The sequence below is a fragment of the Notothenia coriiceps genome, unplaced genomic scaffold (assembly GCF_000735185.1).
Source record: "Notothenia coriiceps isolate Sejong01 unplaced genomic scaffold, NC01 NC01_scaffold00031055, whole genome shotgun sequence".
Taxonomy (NCBI): domain Eukaryota; kingdom Metazoa; phylum Chordata; class Actinopteri; order Perciformes; family Nototheniidae; genus Notothenia; species Notothenia coriiceps.
In genome coordinates, this window is record NW_011363756.1 from 52,844 (window position 1) to 72,251 (window position 19,408).

Below are 19,408 nucleotides of genomic sequence, written 5' to 3' on the forward strand. Positions count from 1 at the left end.
TACAGCAATTTAACAAACAACATTAACTTCTATACACTAGTAGTATAGTATGGTGTACTAGTTATATTCAATAATATACTGTACATTAAAAAAGTTAAACCGTATCATTTGACATCAATATAAAAATGATAGAATATAGTGGCTCAAAATATTGAGTTTTTATTTAAAAAAATAATGATTTCAGTATCTCAAAAATGTACTTGGTATCTCAAAATAACGCTAAACTGTTATTAAGAAGAACCTTTCCCATTAAAATTACTTACAGGATCTTTTCCATCAAAGCTAACGTTAAGTTTCCATTTTACTTTTCTTTTACTCGCGGTATTAGGCTTCCATAATAAACACTGCAAGAATAGCTATAATTTAAAGAGCATCTTGCAGGTTTTTATTTATTCTACATTTATGCTTAAACTTGCTTGAAAATTACAATTAAAAAAGTGAATGCAGGATTTGATATGTTTTACGAGACATAAGGGCAGGAATTCAGAGGGAAAGGAGCAATTTTGAGCTCTGCTCTTAAAAACGGCTTTTTTTTAAGGTCATACGTCAAACGCGTCATATTACATCACGCAGGGGACACATCTCCGCTCTCTGACCGCGGGTATAGTAGAGTTGCGTTGAGTAGAGCGGTTGTGTTTTAAGGAGCTGGTATTTTTTATACCCGCGGTCAGAGAGCGGAGATGTGTCCCCTGCGTGATGTAATATGNGCATTGGTTTTTGACAAAGGAACCGGAAGAAGTTTACTTCCGGGTTTTACGACGCGTCACTGCGGTTCTCTATAGTAGCTAGTATATCAAGTCGGGGTAAAAGTTAATGTTTTCTCTAAGATATACATAGTATGGGTGAAACAAGATGCAGAAAATGTGGCTATTGAGGGCTCTTTACTGATCCAAAATGACTTATTTAGCTATCAATACATCTAAGCCATTGGTTTTACGCCTATTTGTATTTAACTTTTAATCTAAATGTATATTGATTTTATAATTGGAATATAATTCAATAATGTTACTTCCTTTTTGACGAATCAAAGCTGTTCTGACTAATGTCTCTTAGTTTAAACTCCGCCCAGCTGCCTGGCTCTCTTTCACAAAACCAGTGAACAGTGCACACAACGAGTCCAACCTGAACCTACAGCTCCGCACCGCTGGGGAACTGCTGCTGCTGCTGCTACTGTAACGATGGGGGTGACAATTAAAGTCGAATACTGGTAATTACATATTGTATTATACTTGTTCTTATTTTTTGCAAGTTGTAAGTTTACCTTTGTCTGTCTGTGTCGAGGTCCGTGCTGTAAATCCAACATGAAAGACGGTTATGCTACAGATTAGCAGTTAGCATCATTAGCTCTGAGTTAGCTATACATAACATGTAACCTACTCTGCTTTTAAAATAAATACGTGTTTCGTTTTCCTTGCAGTGGTAGATGAGGGTACGAACCCCGCTATCGAGAGCTCTCCCATGTTGTCAAGGAAGAGTTCAAAGATGCGGAGGTGTCGGGCAGCGTGGGAAGACAAGGCAAGTATTGTCCATTAGCCTACGTTATTGCAGCTGATATAACTGCTGTGTACAGCTTTAACGTGAATGAACGGGTTATTCAAGGAAGAGATCATTCCAGAAACCATGAATCGTGATGCTATCTTCTTCTTTGTGTTATGTCATTACAGGTAGCTTTGAAGTTGTAATCAACGGGGAGCTGATCTTCTCCAAGCTTGAACAAGGAGGCTTTCCATACGAGGATGATGTGAGTAAACCCTTTAACTGAAAGGTTACTTTTTACACTTTCGAGTATTGCACTTTTAGTGAATATTTGAGGTAACTTCAGCATATACTTTTTCATCCACTACAGTTATCTGACAGCGTTATCATGTCTATAACATGTATAACGAGCTCATAAAGGGAACACATATTTGGCAGCTATTTGAATAAATTAAGTGCTGCTTTCCTCACTTGCGTACAAACATTTTGAGGTGAGGACTATTTGTAGGATAATACAAAAATGTTTACGATATAACTTTAGGTTCTGGTTAATTGTGTTTACTGTTGCATTAATGCATGACCAGATAGCCATACTGGCTATCCAAGGACATGTTTGCCACCAAGTAGTTTAACTTTAAAGGTTGGGTCCTTACTGAGCACCTCCTCCGCGAGAGCAGGCTGCAGTAATGTTACATATCAGGCAAAGCTAAACACATCTAGGTTAGCAATACTACACAGCCAAAGCAACTCCGATATTGACTCTGGTTTGACTCCTAGTTTCCACTTTCTTTTTGTTCTTAATTTGCTCAGTTAAATTTTTTCTTTTGCGACCAGTAGACGATGTTGAACCTAACTCTGCCATGGTGAAAGTGGCAGCCTGTTGCTGGCGAGTCATTGAAGTACTGCTGCAATGCATGCCCAATGAAGGCACAAGATACATTTGTGCGTGCACGAAATGGAAGGCTGACAGACAGGGCGGCAATCCAATAAACGGATTGGTTGTAGTTTTTACAGTATTACGGCTTCCACAGATGACATTTTTTTATGGATTTTTTGTCAAAGCACTTAAGATATTCATTGCTATCGGGATGTTAAGAGCATTCCATGGAATATAACAAAAAGTGTATCTCGAGCCGGTTTCTGAAACTTACCTACCCGACCTTTAATTCCCTATGGTAATTTTCCTGAATGAATTTTCAATGCAGGACATTAACTGTGACATTTGTATACTCATGTAAAGAACTTGAATAATTCCTTCCCTTCGGGGGGATCCCTTAAATACCCCTTTCTGATTTATGTCTTTCTTTTCTGTAACAGATCATGAATGCAGTCCAGCTGGCTCATGATGGTAAACCTGTGGAGAAGATCACCAAAAGTCGATCCCCGTGTGTCATCATGTAGACCTGCCTCAGGTTTGCTGCATCAAGACAGGCCAGTGCAACATCCAATACCACCTCAGGTTTACCCCCAATCCTAATATAAATGGGCGGGGATAAAAACGTGCTGTATACAAACCCAACAAAGATGTGCTCCGACCTCTAGCTGCTGTCTTAAATGCTGACCACCAAACGTCTAGCTCCCCCTCTTTGCTCTCATTGTGGTGCTTCAGGCTGCTAATGATTACTATGACCCAAAAAAGTGAAAGGTTAAAGTATGATGAATTCCTTCATAGAAGTTCCTTATAATAAGAGTTCAGACGGGGAGAAGATGTTTATGGGAAATCACTTCACTTTTCTTACTGCCTGGCATTCTCTCACTGCCTAATTGTTTTATGTTTTTTTGTTTACTGAACCCTCTTGTAATTACACATTTTCATTGAATGCAAGGAAAAAGTAGTTGCACATAAAGGGAGACTGCCTCTTGGATTCTGCGTCTTCACCGCTCTATGCTAAACACATGTTAATATCTGCAATCTGTTCTAAGATTTCATTGTTCTTAACACTCATTACTGTAAAGGTTGTGAATAATGAAGCAATGTTACATAATTGTGGGTAACCAAATGCAAAATTAGGCCTACAATAGTTATGTCTTCATAATTATGAAACTGGAATAGTTTTAAACTTCTGCTTTTTTAACATTGAACTCCTCAGTTAAAACTGGGCGATCATCAGAAGTGCTTCTGAAGACCACCAACCACTGGTCTGTCAGCTCTCACTATTGTATGTCAGCTCTGTTTGTCTAAAGTCATTTAACATAGTTAAATCAGATGTCAAAACTGTAGTATTTAAATAAAGGTAATGGTTCTTTAAGCACTGTTGTTGGTCACTTTCTTCATGATGTCACGGTGTCTTTTCCTATCGCTAACACACAGGTGCAAAAGAGTTATGCAAGAATCTTTGTAAGTGCTCCATCATAATCTAGACTGCTATCTATTCATGTACAGTTCTAAATGTCACTCACCTATTGTCTAAAAAAATCCTGTCTGGGTGTGGTGGATGTCCTTCGGGTGACAACCATGGTTTGTTAACGGGTCTCAAGGTAATGTTGTCAAGCAACCACTAAAACAGGTTATTCCTTTGTTATGTTAGTTACCTATACTGAACATAAACAGGGTTATTTGTATGCTCAAGTTCCTCTTAGCATCTGAGTCACATAACTCATTGACGTCACCATGAAACATTTCCTGAACTGAAATCTGATGTTCAATGTCCAATAATCAGAAGATACTCCCAACCCCTATTCAAATATGCATTTTTGCTTTGTCTTTGTGAGAAAATGGGATATAAATCAATCTAAGAAGGATATATGTAAAAATCTTCAATGTATAGAAAGTGATTGAATTGGAAAAAAGTTGCACTATGTTAGTGCAACCAAAGTGGAGATGTTTGTCTCTGAGTTTAATCAAGAGAGAAACAATATAATTAAGAAAACAGCCTTTTAAGATATGTTTGATCCATACACTGCTGGTGAAAAGGGTAAACAAATGTGATGTTTTCATTCATTGTTTAATGCTTTTTCAGTATAACAAAAGAAAACCATGTGGATAAGTACTGCAGAAAAAAAGGTTCTCATGCGTTCCTATTCTTGAATGTAGAAAGTGAAAAAGCATGAATATCATGCAGAACAGAAGCCTAATCATTTAGTCACCCAGGTTCTGCCAATTTTTTACACTGAGGGGCGCCAATGTCAACTAAAACTTCAAGCTTTAGTGTTTGGCCTCAGGCGGGACCTCCCTCAGGGAAAACACACTGTCGCACCGAGGCCAAATACTGGGAATTCAAATGAATTCATCCAATAAGCCAGCAGCCGTCTGAAAAACTGCTACAACCAGAGGGTGTTCTCACAATATCTCAATATTTATACAGTACATAAGATTATTTTTATTTATTTTAAGTTCATTACCTTGTTAGCAACCAACTCAGATGTCATATTCAGGTTACATGCTACAAACATTAATTACTAAAGTTGTTGTAATTTTCAATTTGTTTTACAAACAAAAGGTGAATAAAATCTAAATGTATTAAATGAATGTTGTGTATGATTATTTCTAGATGGGGTGACAATTAAACACAAAAATCTTCTGAAATACTATACCCTGTATATACTTCATATTTAATTATATTGTTTCCTAATGTATCTTAGTGCTCTGGCAACATAGCTTCTTGACCATTTAATGTAAACAAAGTCCCTTTTATTTGAACTTTAGAACATGAGAAGAACATCAGTATGAGTCTATGAAAAGTTAGCTTTAATTGTTTTATTACAGCTTGAATAATCAAAATGGTTGAATTCCTTTTTTTATTTCGATTTTTGTTTTCTTGTAAATGGGTGGGGGGTTTGATGTCCCACACTGACTAGGTGGGTCCGTGGGGCTGTCTCTGGCTCTCAGTGATAACTCACACCCTCTTGTTCTGATGCAGATAGAGCCTGTGCTGCAAAGTTAGTCCACAAATTCGAGCTTTGAAAATGAACAGCGCCTTTAAAAATATTGAAGCTAGACTTTGCTTTGAAGTTCTCTGTGACTTCTGAACAAAGCCTCATTTGAAGGTGGTGAATACTAATTCTAACATCAATTTGAAATATATTTAACCTTGGGGAAATTGTTGATCAATGTGAAAAATAGCATGTTAAATCTACTTTGTAAGACTGCAAAACTTTCCCAGAAAGAGTATATCAATTTGGGGTTGTGTCATTGTTCGACGATGGCATTTGGCTCCTCATCAGTGCATTATCACCACCTAAAAACCCAACACTAGCTGCCTTGTATTCCAGCTACCATCAGTAGGTTGTCCTTGTATTCCCTTTTTCTTAAACAGTTGTAAGAACTCCAAATCACATTTTTACCTCAAACTTTTACCTGCTTCTGCTATAGATTATTTATGTTATATACTGTTGGCTTAGATTGTTAAAAGGAACCCTATTGTATGTTTTTTTTTTTTATAAAACCTTAGAGAAAAAGGTCAACCCCTAAAGGATAATTTTAAAATAATTTTCTCATTCTAATTTGAGTGCAATTGAAGTGAATGGGGGGCTGCGTTTAACAACTACAGATATATAAAAAAGTATTTTTACTAACCCACAATAGATGCCATATAATTTAACTGTTTAGTGTACTATTCAAAACACTATTGCATTACATTAGAGTTTAACAATTTATTGAATTTGCATTATATCCTTTTCCTAATTATAGGAGGCGCCATATTGTAATTAAAGGTCTACTTTATTCTGCAGACGGACATCTTGCTGTGGGACAAAGTAATCCATTTGGCAACATTTTCAAACTTTCCTTGTATTTCCATTTGCCATTGTCTAATTGAATCAACACAATGTTCAGATTAAAGACACATTTGATCTGGATTTAAAAAGTCTGCATGAAAACTGGGAGTGTCTGTGTGCTGTATGTTGAGACACATGGACCTAGCAGATAGCTTCCACACACTGTTGATAACGGGCCTGTCACAGTGTGTTTAGCTGGGGGCCTCACTGCGGGGCGTATCTATGTATCACTATTGTGTCGAAGGTACAGACACTTTGATTCCCTCATCTTTTGAATCAAATACCCATTAGCCTCACCTGTCTTTTCTGTTTTGTGCTCACTCGGAAATGTTAGCATGCTAACAGACTCATATAAGCCTGTACAAATTAACACAATCTTTTCATTCGGCATTTTACGGTGATGCCCTAATGCCCTAAATGCAACATCCCTAACAAACAACATTAACACACCAATTCCTTCCTGCATTCCTTATTAGTTTCAGGACTTGTGAATTCAAGCGTTATCTTTTCTTTTGAATATTTCCTTTATATCACCCGTGACTCAGGCTCCCACTCTGGCAAAAGTGATTTAAAGCACACATTGGAATAGATTAACCTGTTGAGCCCTGAGCCTGTTTTTCAGGTCTCAGGCTCGAAAATGACATTCCCAGAACAAATGACTATAACTTCACTTCACTTCACTAAAAGGGGTAAATTAATAATCTTTTTTCTCAAAGCAATGATAAACCTGTGAGTTGGATGGAGTAAAGTCAGAATCAATATATATATTTTTTATTTTAAAGTAAATTCAGATTGAACATAGTAAAAATTAAATTAAATGATAGTGTCCGTCCAAAAGAAAAACATTACTTACGTATAGTGGAAACCACCCTTGAATGATGGGATAGTAGACTAAAAGCTTTAGGAATCCAAACTATAACATATAAGTACCCTGTATCAAGATTGATGACGAACTAGTGACATTTGACCTTTTTAGAGAGATTTAGAAGAGAAAAAAAAAACACTTCTGGGGTCATTTGGGTGCATTTTCCATATCTCTGGAACCCCTCGGTCGATTTTGATGATTGACACCTCTTTTGAACCATTAGATCCAATATAATCGAGAGGGAAGTTCCTAAAATCCATCTAAACATTACCCATTGGTGAATGAGTGATGCACAGCCAGAATGCCCAAAACCGAAAGCTGGGTTGTAGCTCTAATATGAAATCTCAGTTTTTGCCAAAACTGGAATAATGGATTAACAGTAATCATTGTGACACAGCCCCCGAGGGCGTGGGCTGCCGGGATTAACAGGTTGTCAAAAAAAGCTGCAGTAACCCAAATGTAACGTTTCTCCACATTGTGACAATATTTTATAATGTTTTTCTTGAGAATTCACGTGGCTTGAACAAGATCTCCACACAATGGACTTGTTTATGTGAAATTCCCCGGTAAAGCCATGAAATACACATTTTACAAGCAGGCAAACCAGAATGGAGGCTTTTGTGCATTAGACAACATCAACTTCACATTACAACAACTCAATCTTTTTTTTATTTACCTCTTTAAAAGAAAGTTCTTGTAGTAATACCACAATCAAAAAATACTGTATTTGCTCCTTGTCCGTTACTTTTGTTCCTATGAAGTGTACACTGCCGTTTGAGCAATATAAGGACTTATTATTATTACTTGTGATAAGTAAAAAGATTAAACTGCAGTTATGCCTTCGTAACGCTTCAGTTTAGCACAAAATGTGCTTGTTGAATTTGAAAATGGATTGAAAATATTCCCACACATGTGGATAAACTGTTGCATAATTAAGAAGCCTATTAGTTTAGTTTGCTTAGAAGCTGCTTATCATACATTAAAGACTGATACATTTTGTATTTTATTATGTTTATGTGATCTGGAATTCAAATTATTCATATGAGATTACAATATTAACACATGTGACACAAAATGATGTTCCTTTTTTCGAAGTTGTCTCTAATGTATGCTATTATCTTTTAACCTCGAGTTTAAGGCACTGAACTCTGGTTTATTCTGCTCAATTTCATCAAATTGTATTCACAGAGGTTACATGAAAAGATTGACAATGTATTCTATTCAAAATGCTTTACTATTTTTATTTTTTCAATGGTCCAAATCCCTTCGTCAATAGGACAAGGATGATAGTAAGGTGCTGTCAACCTCAACTCTACTGTACAAGCCCCATGGGGTAAATGTATTTCTTCAATCTGTTAGTATATTTTACATTACACACACAGGCCGAAATACACACATAAACACGTGCAAAGACAGGGCCTACACATGCGTTAACAGAGCAAATGTCTGCCAGTTTTCAGTGCCAGGGAGCAGTTAGGGGTTCAGGGGTTTACACATGTATCTTGAATTGCATTGAGTTGAAGTTGAATACATAATTATTCCATTCTTGCTGATCCCTTTCAGAAACTGAAGGCAACAATCTATCATCAGACCTGCTTACACCACCAGCCTCCACTTTCATTCAGCTGGAGAAGATGTCCCCCCTGTTGCTGCCATGCAATGTACAGTACTCAAGACGAACCAAGTGAGGGCTATCATGAACAGAGTTGGTTTTAATGTGTTTATCTCATCATGAGCAGAGGAAATACCATCCCTTATCATGAAGGAATCCCCAGTGCGTAAACAAGATGACGTATAAAGATGCTGTCCTCCTGATACTGTATGTTGCCCCTTTTTTACCCTCTTTGCCCCCGTGTCCCCCCCAGGTGAGGCCTGATGGTCCAAACATGTTCCTCTCAACGCCTCTGCCCAGACTTGGACCTGTTGCATGCTGGGAGGGCGGAGCACGCAAACTAGGGTTGGGATATCCCTGCCTCAAGGTGTCCCTGACCGATAGGGAGTTTGTCCGTCCCACGGGCCTTATCTCCCCTAGCCCCACCGCCAGGTTGCTCAGCAACGAGATGGGTTGAGGGGTACGGGGTCTTTGGGTCGACGTAGTTTCGTATGGGTGTTCCCGCTCCTCTCGTTCTTTCTCTGTACTTTTCGTTTGTCCTGGCTCACTTTATCACCAGGCTCGTCTAGGCTGACAGACGGACACCGTCGACCAGGTGGGATTACCTGCACGCACCTGCAGGTAAGGGTGTGGCCCCCTCTGGGCAAGGGTCAGACACATTGATGGCATTACTAGAATGAAAAGATAGACATTTTTATATTTTCTGATGGGAAAGTAGCATATTCTAACCCTTAACGGGTGTTTCCTTGCTCTGGAGATAAGGAAGGGAGTTCATATGAAATTATTCTTAACAATTATTTTTCTAAGAAAAGTGTATTATACTTCACAAACAAGATGCTTGTGGTACACATTTTTTACTTGTTTGAGGTCAGGGTTTAGTTGGATTCTCCTCTTTGGATTTTCCAAATGTATTGCATTTAATTATTACACCCAATCCTTTTGGCTTTAATGCTCAATTAAATGTATTCTTAGTGTCACGGCCTAATAATTGTACCAACTAAATGGTATTGTCTTAAGAACTTGTTGGTTTAATTTTTATTTCAAAAATGTAGATATGTAAAGTGATGAGAAGTCACTTGACCTCTGTTGAGCTACCTGCTAAAAAAATATGTTATCTTTATTTTTTACCACTAACAAAATTCAGAATTTGTACTTATTCTCCAAAAGTAAAGTTTAGTATTAATAGCTGTTACACTAGCTATATTTGAGTTGTTTCACCCCTAATGTTACTGAAGGAGAACAGAGGTGTCTGGTGGTAGGGTGTAACCCAAAGATAAGGCTCTGTGCGTCTTCTATTTAAACTATAACTAAGTTCACTTTCTCAACGGCTGGTTGACTATCTGTTCTGAGCCGTGACTTTGAAGGCAGCTGTGTGCTGGTAGATGGCGGTATTCTCATCAAAGCCGCCTTAAAATGTCTCAAAGCAGGCTCGGTAGTAGCTGAGAAACATGTTCCTTAAACCCTGCCAAATTAATGAGAGGACATTGGTACTTGTACAATGAGTACTCGAAGGATATGAAGAATATGTATCTAAAACTCTGTTGTTTGGATGCTTTAAATGCACCTTTGCATTAAAAGTTCATCAAAACTCAACAATAATTGTGTTAAGGTTTGATGTCATTGGTTCCCATGAAGTCTATGGGTATTTGTAATTGTGATTATAACTTTTTTTTATGTTCATTCATTCTTTTTTTTCTGTCTTAGGGAATGCATGAAAGTACCTGAGGCTTCAACATCTGAAAAACAGCAATGGAAAAACATTTTAGTTTGGAGGTACATTTGTTAAATTCAACACTTACATTTACTAGTTCATACTACTATAGTTTTACAGAAGAAAGGGATCTTGGACATTGTTCATGATGTGTTCCTTAAATCTAACATCGTATTGTTCATTTTATACGTACATTCCATTCACCACTCAAGTTTCTTCTATTCATTCTTCCTAAACTATCCTCTTGTATAGGGCTGTGACACGTCCTCTGAAGACATCGAGTCAGCGTTCCGCTCCCCACCAAGGCTGTAAGTCCATCTCTCAGTTGGGCCTTTTTGTAAATGTCGTATCCACTTTTTTGTAATTGCCCAGTATCAGTCTGGTACCAATACCGGTACATCAAGTTTTCAATTTTTTTACATTTCATAGCCAAAATTATGAATCGAAAAATAATCTGCAGTTATCGACATTTAGAAAAAGTTGTTGATTGCGGCCCTGATATTTTCAAGTGAAAATGTTCTGATAAACAATAACTTTGCGAAGTAGCGTCAGATGTTTCACTCAGGAGATGGTGGAGACCAAACCAAAGCTAAAAGAGAATACATATTGGATTTATATTCATTAGGTGGCCTAAAATGTAATGTAAAGCGGTTATTTCTGCTGAGTGTGTTAATAGCTAACACCATCACTGTAACAAGCATTTTCGGTTGATAATGTTCAATGACACAAACATTTAACACAGGTTTAAGGTAAAGGTCATGCTGAACATGCTGATTTCCTTTTCTCATGCTTAAAGCTTGCAATTCATTTAAAAAACATTGAGTATTTTCAAAAAAATCAAGGTAAATGTACCTTCAATAGAGATCATGGACTGGCTGATGTTGCTCTTCTGTTTGTTTATTTTCAGAGAAAAGTAATATTCACAAACCAATTTAAATGTTGGACCTTAAAGTGTATAATGACTTTCTCTGGATTCTAAGGGCCATAGCTGAGGTAGGCTCAGACAATCAATTTGTAAGTGTAATGTAAAAGTAGATATTGAACAACATTGCCCTCTAGTGGTGAAGGACTGAACAACACTAAAGGCAGTAATTCAATAAATCGGGAAGTTGATCAGCCCAAACTGAGAACCTTGAATTGTTTTTGAGTAATTGTTATTAATACATGCTTCAAATGAAATTCGACTTACATTCACTTTTGTAAAGGTGCATATTCCACTAAAATGTTTCCGAAGTGTCCTCTGTCGATCGATTCTGAGTTAAAACACTTGACAGGTGAGACTTCATGAGGTGTTGTTGAAGCACTCATGCTCATCCTTTGTCTAAATTGGTGTGACTGATTCTCAACACAGGAGCGGCATCTATGACACTGAGGCCAGGAGGCAGGAAGATGCAGAGGAGAATGAGCCCAATGTTGGAGCCATCGTCCTCCCCATAGGCTCAGAGGGTAGGTTCCCTTCACAGCCCGTGTAGCTATTAGCCACTTTTTAAATAACTTTCCTGCAGTGGTGAACTAAAATCTAAAACAAAAAATGAAAGTACATTTACTCAAATATGGTACCTAAGTACAAATTCCAGGTTCTTGAACTTATCTTGAATTGACCAAATTTGGTTAACTAAATCCATATATTAGTTAAACAGTAAAGGAACCATTTTGCTGCATAATGAATACTTTTTATTTCCATGCTACGTTTATTATATTTAGATATTACTTTATCGAGTAAATATTTGACCGGAGGAATTTTACTTGTAAAGTATTTGCTATTTTGGATGAGACCTTTTTTTCATCAAGCTATTTTCTGTGTCTTTATTTCAGCTTATCTGAACCTGAATACAAATGCCACCACAAGAGGGGATGCTCAAGTAAGTCTACACTCTTCATACTTACATATGTGAAATTTGATTCACACAAAACAACACTATCCACTAATGTGTTTTTTATTGAACCACATTGCATTACCATAGGCATATGTGGAGCTGAATGAGCTCCAGGGGAACACCTGGCAGGAGACTGGACGCTGGGTGGGCTACGAAGAGAACTTAAACCCCGCCACTGGAAAATGGAGTTCTTCTCATGTCTCCCATCTCTCCTTCAAGAGCTTGATCCAGCTCAGAAAGACCATGAGCACAGGTGACTTTGGAACCTGAGATGTAATAAAATTCTGTGTATATGATAAGTCCCGTTTTTATAGTTTGATGCTTATGACCAGTTAAATCCACTCAAATGTACCTAGGTGCTGTCATCCTCGACCTGAACGCCAGCAGTCTGTCTTCTGTGGCTGAGAAGGTGGTGGATGAGCTGCTGAACAAGAATGAGATTCGTGCCAGTGATCGTGACGGCCTGCTGAGAGCTCTCCTCATGAGACGCAGGTAACACATGGATCCACTAATACTCTGTTTCTTTCTTCGAAATGTCAGACTTCATGTCTGCCTCATGCACTTCGTTCTCATTGTATCTGTCCTTTCAGTCAGTCTGCAGGACCTGTGGTTACTCCATCTGGAGACATTGAGATGCAGTCTTTTTCAGTAACAAAGAAGGTATAGATTTAGTTATTTATACAATTTGATCCACCTTCATTATTTGTACGGAAGCCCTGAGAAGCAAGTGAGAAAATCATTTATGGTCCATTTTCTGAATCCAATCCTAATAGCCTGTGTGAAAAAATTGTTTTACCATAATTATATTTCTAAGTTTCTTTAAATAATGATCTGTGAATTACAAAAATAGTTCTTCCTTGTAAAACTAAGGTTTTGCCAGGGACATCTTTCTAAGTTCTAAGAAAGAAAGAAAAAAACTATTTTGATCAGAATTATAATTGCTTCTCACTTGCCTCTCACGGCTTCCTTACATTTAGCTGGACATCTACGTATATAATGTGATTGAACTAACAATGCATAATCTTTCCAGAGAGACACTTCTGACAACATGGAGGCCTCAATTGTCCTCTCAGGTATGTTGATGAAATTCAGAGGCAGCCATCTGTCTTCATGTGTGATTCTGGAGCAGATATGGCTAAAAGAGGTTGTTTTTGATAGGTATCGTGGACATCCTGCAGAAACCAGTAGTGGGTTTTGTGAGGCTCAGGGATTCTGTGGTCATGGACTCCTCCCTGGAGTCTCCTGTCCCGGTTCGCTTCGTCTTTGTGCTGGTGGGCCCCAGCGATTGTGGAATAAACTACAGCGAAAGTGGCCGCTCCATGGGGGCTCTGATGGCCGACTGGGTGAGAGAAAGGAGAAATACTGAAGGAGAACAATTCTAGCTCGGCAGAATGGAGCTTTAGCTAAGCCTACTTTATTTGGTGCAGGTGAATAAAGGCTTTCTGCTCTCACAGGTGTTCTGTCTGGAGGCCTTCTTGGCTGAGACTGACAAAGATCTGACCAACGCCATTGCTGACTTCATGGACTGCAGCATTGTGATTCCTCCCACTGAGATCCAAGATAAGGATATGCTGGTGCCAATCATCGATTACCAGAAGAAGATGCTGTATGACAGACTGCGTCCCACCGACACTCGTCTTGCCTTTGGTGAAAGAGTCAAAGGTTAGCATATTTTCAACAACGTCAAACTATTCTTTTTACACTTTTGTATGCATTATCAGTTCCTCGCTACTAATGTAGTCATTCCTTTGACCAAAATATATTTTTTGTTTACATATTGTCTCAACCCTTTGTTCATTAAACATTAGGCATTAAAAAGAATGAAGGTGCTGCTTTTTTTCAAGGAATGCTTGAAAAAGTACATTACAAACATACGTATTTCAAATGTTTGTGTCAACTTTAGGTATAATTATTACACAATAAACAATTACAAAACCGACAGATAAAGCCTCTAGGGAAATTATAGTAACGTTTATATTGGCGCTTGTGATTTTCCCAGGACACCACAGACACTGTATTATTGCAAATGCAAGAGCTTAAATCAGTGGGCCATACACTCAATCATTATTTGGTGATAGAAAGTAACCTAACAGGTATTAATTACAAAATATATATATATATATTGGATTGATAAGCTAATGTCAGTTTGATTTGTTTGTCCAGTTGAGAAAGCTCCAGAGGAGCCCCGGGAGGACCCTCTGGCCCGTACAGGCTATCCTTTCGGAGGGATGGTGAACGACCTGAAGCGGCGTTACCGCCACTACATCAGTGACTACACAGACGCTCTGAACCCTCAGGTCCTCGCCGCCGTCATCTTCATCTACTTCGCTGCCCTGTCCCCTGCCATCACTTTCGGAGGGCTTCTGGGTAAAAGAGAGATCCATATAGAAATGTTTCTAAGATTCAATTCATTTGCAGGACTCTATTGGCCTTTCCAAGTTTGGTTAATATATCTCTCTGTTGTCTAACTCTAGCTGACAAAACTGAACAATTGATGGGCGTGTCAGAGCTAATGGTCTCCACCAGCATCCAGGGTATCATCTTCTGTATCATCGCTGCCCAGCCTGTCCTCGTCATCGGTTTCTCGGGACCACTGCTGGTGTTCGAGGAAGCTTTTTACGCTGTATGTATGAGATGTAAATGGAAGAGTATTAGGGCCAGTCATAGAGGTGAAATAAATGAAGGGAGGAAAGAATTACTTTTATTTAACGTTTCAAGAATAAAGCTAATAAAGGCAATACATTCAAATGAAAGGAAATTGTTAATGACATTTTGACTTTCTTTACATAAATATGTATACATATATTCCTCCACTTTTTTACTGTTCCGTAGTTGTCAGATGTCAAAACTCATAAAATAAATATTTGACTAGCTTTTTTTCATTCTTTGCAATATATTTTCTTTTCTGCATTCTATACTAGTTCTGCAAGTCCCAGGGCATTGAGTACATTGTGGGCCGTATCTGGGTAGGCATGTGGCTCATACTGATCGTGATCATCATCGTGGCTGTGGAAGGCAGCTTCCTGGTCAAATTCATCTCCCGCTTCACTCAGGAAATCTTCTCCATCCTCATCTCTCTCATCTTCATCTACGAGACTTTCAATAAGCTCATCAAGGTTTCCCCACCACATCATCTTCAGACACCATTTCCTTGTCATAGCCTCATGTGTTGTCTCCTATTTTGCCTCCTCTGACTTCTTATCTCCTGTTGTTTAGATCTTCAAAGCCCACCCTCTGGTTCTGAACTATGATTATCTGAACGATACATTGGATAACCCTTTCCACATACTCGTGACGGAGCGCAGCGTGATCGATCACCATGGCAACCTAACCATTCATGAGAAGGAGATTGAAAGGGCCTACCCCAACACTGCCCTGCTTTCTATGTGCCTTATGTTAGGTTGCTTCTTCATTGCGTACTTCCTCCGCCATTTCAAGAATGGTCATTACTTCCCCGGCCCAGTAAGATCAACTTTGTATGACCAGAAATGTTGTAGTTTTGAAAAGACTCAGTAGGTTTTGTGATTTCCCTGACCATGATGTAAACTGTTGTCTTATTAGCTCCGTCGTTTGATTGGAGATTTCGGTGTCCCCATTGCTATTTTCTTCATGATTGCTATCGATATCAGCATTGCGGATGCTTACACTCAGGTAAGTGTTATGTTGTGGCACGTCATCTAAAACAAGGTCTAACAATTCTAAAAATTAAAAAATTAAAACTAATGTTATGCACCACATCATGTGCAATAATCGATTGTTCAGATCTTTTGAAGTTGGTTTGTACTAGGTATACTTATCCAAAGTCAGTGTGTTATCTACAGTAGAATGCAGTCTGCACACCCCCAGTTTGAAGAAACACATAAGTACAGGCACAAAACAAAGCAATGTACTGCTGTTGACGGACGAAGGGAGCACTTCAACTTTTTAATAAAAGAAAACATCAATTTAAGTGTATAATATATTTAGAATATTTTTCACTGCTTGACCTCGCCGTCAGACAGCCTTTTCCAAATTGAAACTAAAGCTGTTATATTCATCTTTAAAGCAGTCTGTCTAAGACTTTTTGTAAAATACAGTTCCTAACCATGAAAATAAGTTAATGTTCATGTTTACAAATCTCTTTATGTTTTGTCCTTCCTAAAAATACGACTAAGCTTATAGCTAACACACTAATTGTATTCATGTTGAAGGAATACGTCGGTTTTCTGTCTTTCCATGATTTTTTTTGAAATATCATAAAAACTACCAGCACATACTAAAGGTTCCACTTTATTCTCAAAACTTAAATAAATATTTCTCTCTTTCTCTGCTCCTTTACACTCTCTTAGCCTGGGCCTAACACTCTTCCGTAGATAAATGAGAGTAATGAAAACCTTCCTGTCCCCTTGTAGAAACTGGTTGTGCCAAAAGGCATTGAGGTGACCAACCCCAAAGTCAGAGGCTGGTTTATCAACCCTTTGGGAGAAAAGAAGCCCTTCCCCATCTGGATGATGGGTGCCTGCTGTGTACCAGCAGTGCTCGTCTTCATCCTCATCTTCCTGGAGTCCCAGATTACAACGTGAGTGACTACATAAAATAACGGCATTATAGTCTCCAATATTACTTTGTGTTTAACGTTGTTGTTGTTGTCTGATTGCCAGGCTGATTGTGAGCAAACCTGAAAGGAAGATGGTGAAAGGATCTGGTTTTCATTTTGATCTGCTCCTCCTGGTCACCATGGGGGGGATCGCCTCTATTTTCGGGGTGCCCTGGCTGAGCGCTGCTACTGTGCGATCAGTCACCCACGCCAACGCTCTCACTGTCATGACCAAGGGTCCCAAACCAGAGATCGAGAAGGTGATTGAGCAGAGGATCAGTGGAATCCTTGTGGCCATTATGGTTGGTAGGTGCTGCCATCTACAGAGCTGATGCACAAACAGCAGGCTCTGAACACATTTCCATTTTTGAATACATTTGTCATAAATGCACTTTTTATCCCATTTTAAGATACAGATAATCTTGGCAATGTCGTAAGTGGCAACTTGGCTATCAAGAGACCCTTATTGACAAAAGGTATTGTGCTTTTAATAATTATTCACTTTCTGTGATTTCAAGGTGCTTCTATTTTCATGGAACCTGTTCTGAAGATGATTCCCATGACCGCCTTGTTCGGAATCTTCCTCTACATGGGTATCACCTCTCTGAGTAATCCAGATGTGGGACAGGATGCTTCTGCTGATCACTCCAAAGAAATACCATCCCGCTGAAGCCTACGCCACCAGGGTACGCAGCATCCTCAAATACACTTCAGGACCTTGTTTAATAATACAATGATGTGGAAGGCCCTTTTGTCTGACAAACACAGTATCATGTCCAAATATATTCACTGCCTCATAGTGTTTACACACAACACTTTATGGCTGTAAATGCTTAATTTCATATTTAAAGTAGTGATTCAGCTTTTTGTATTACATTGTTGTTGCCAGTATGCGTGATACTTTATTTATTAATACTGCTCTATGCCATCTCACTGGCCAAATATCTCTATGTGGTGGTTTTGTGTTGTTTTGTGTATGTGTCTTTATGTTTTCAATTGATGTCATTGTTTGTTCTTAGTCTTTTTCTGGTGGTTGTGTGTCCAAGTGTAGACCATTTGCTAAGGTCATTTTGTGTCTAACAGTCACTTTAAAACAAGGCTCTGACCTAGGAGCCCACTGACCCCACAACACGTTCAGTTTTTTCCACCTGTATTTCAATCTTATTTAACCTATATTCTTTCAGTAAATCATCCTAACCCTAAAATAACATTTCTTTTTTTACTATTTAACATTACTCTTTGGCAGTGCGTTCCACTGCTAACACGTTTCTCTGTTGTCACTTATTCAGGTGAAAACAATGAAGATGCATCTCTTCACTGCCATCCAGCTCGTGTGCCTGGGTTTGCTGTGGGTGGTGAAGATGAGTGCCTTTTCTCTGGCGCTGCCTTTTGTTCTCATCCTCACCATCCCTCTGCGCATGTTCATGACCGGCCCAATCTTCACTCCCCTGGAGATGAAATGTGTAAGTACATCTCTGCATCAATGACGACACTCTCAGGCACACATTATAGCGTTGTTTCATACTGTTTCCCTGTTGTAACTGGATGTGTTTGCTTTGCAGCTGGACGCAGATGATGCCAAAGTGACGTTTGAGGAGGAACCTGGGGTAGATGTGTACCATGAGTGCCCACTGCCATAAACAGTATCATTAATGTTTCACAAACTTTTAAATGAAATCAATTGTCAACTACAGGTCATTTTGTGAACATTAAACATAGGGTGTCTTTAAAAATATGTAATTGTAAACATATACAGTTTAAAACTTCTGTTATTATTATTTATCTTTAAAGAAATGTACCTCTTATTTATAGAATTCATACACTTATACACTTAACTTATATATTGAGTTTTGTTTGAGTTGACTTATTTACATGCAAGATTTGTTTTCCTTGAGACGTGAGGTAAAACTATTTAGAATATTTTTTCTTTCTTTAAATGTATTACAACAGTATAGCTTTAAAGTGACTCCCAGTGCTGTCGCATATAGATCTGCCCATATTATGATAAAATGATTCCACCTCACTTTATGTTTGCTATTTAATTTTTAACATTTTGCCCTTTACATGTGTTCAAATAATACATTTTCAGGGCATTTTCACACCAGCCTTTTCCCCATACAATAACCTTTATTAATTCTAAATTATATGTTTTGAGTTGTGTTATGAGTTTTCACTATTTGATGTGTGTATAGAAAGATGTGTAATGCACTTATATCAGATTTTAAGTATGTGATTGCTTAGATAGTGGATGAGATAAATTGTGTGCGCCAATTGTTATACTGGTGATATAATCAGGGAGAAATGTATTTGTAAATGTACCTTATAATGCCCGTTCATGTGTGCCTGAAACACTGTACATGCTTGATTGGATTGTATGAATTGTCATTACAAATAAAAACATAATTTAAAGTCCTTGTTTTCACGAATGCATTAGAAATGCTATAGTACAAATCAATCGCAGCTCACTTTTGAACAGGAGAGGGGTGTTCACTTGAACCAAGAGGATTGCCACTCAGCTGCATGCTGCCTTCAAGGATATCAAGTAAACTCCAACCTCTATACTTCTACTTTGAAA

At 38.3% G+C, this 19,408-nt stretch overlaps 2 protein-coding genes across 2 annotated transcripts; both read left to right on the forward strand.

Annotated features, from left to right (window-relative positions):
• The first annotated feature begins 1,086 nt into the window (after positions 1–1,086).
• selenow2a (selenoprotein W, 2a) lies at positions 1,087–3,725 on the forward strand. Its single transcript, XM_010787692.1, is given in 4 exon segments — positions 1,087–1,207; positions 1,418–1,515; positions 1,665–1,741; positions 2,794–3,725. Coding segments are annotated over 4 exon segments (288 nt in total). The 5' UTR covers positions 1,087–1,178; the 3' UTR covers positions 2,878–3,725.
• A 5,413-nt stretch (positions 3,726–9,138) lies between these two features.
• On the forward strand, positions 9,139–19,245 carry slc4a1a (solute carrier family 4 member 1a (Diego blood group)). The gene is given in 22 exon segments (XM_010787693.1): positions 9,139–9,290; positions 10,374–10,442; positions 10,633–10,688; positions 11,732–11,826; positions 12,196–12,242; positions 12,345–12,510; positions 12,614–12,749; positions 12,848–12,917; positions 13,288–13,330; positions 13,416–13,600; positions 13,712–13,919; positions 14,421–14,624; positions 14,732–14,880; positions 15,179–15,373; positions 15,474–15,719; positions 15,819–15,908; positions 16,649–16,815; positions 16,898–17,139; positions 17,352–17,442; positions 17,444–17,519; positions 18,123–18,296; positions 18,396–19,245. Coding segments are annotated over 21 exon segments (2,742 nt in total). The 5' UTR covers positions 9,139–9,290; positions 10,374–10,418; the 3' UTR covers positions 18,474–19,245.
• The last annotated feature ends 163 nt before the right edge of the window (positions 19,246–19,408 follow it).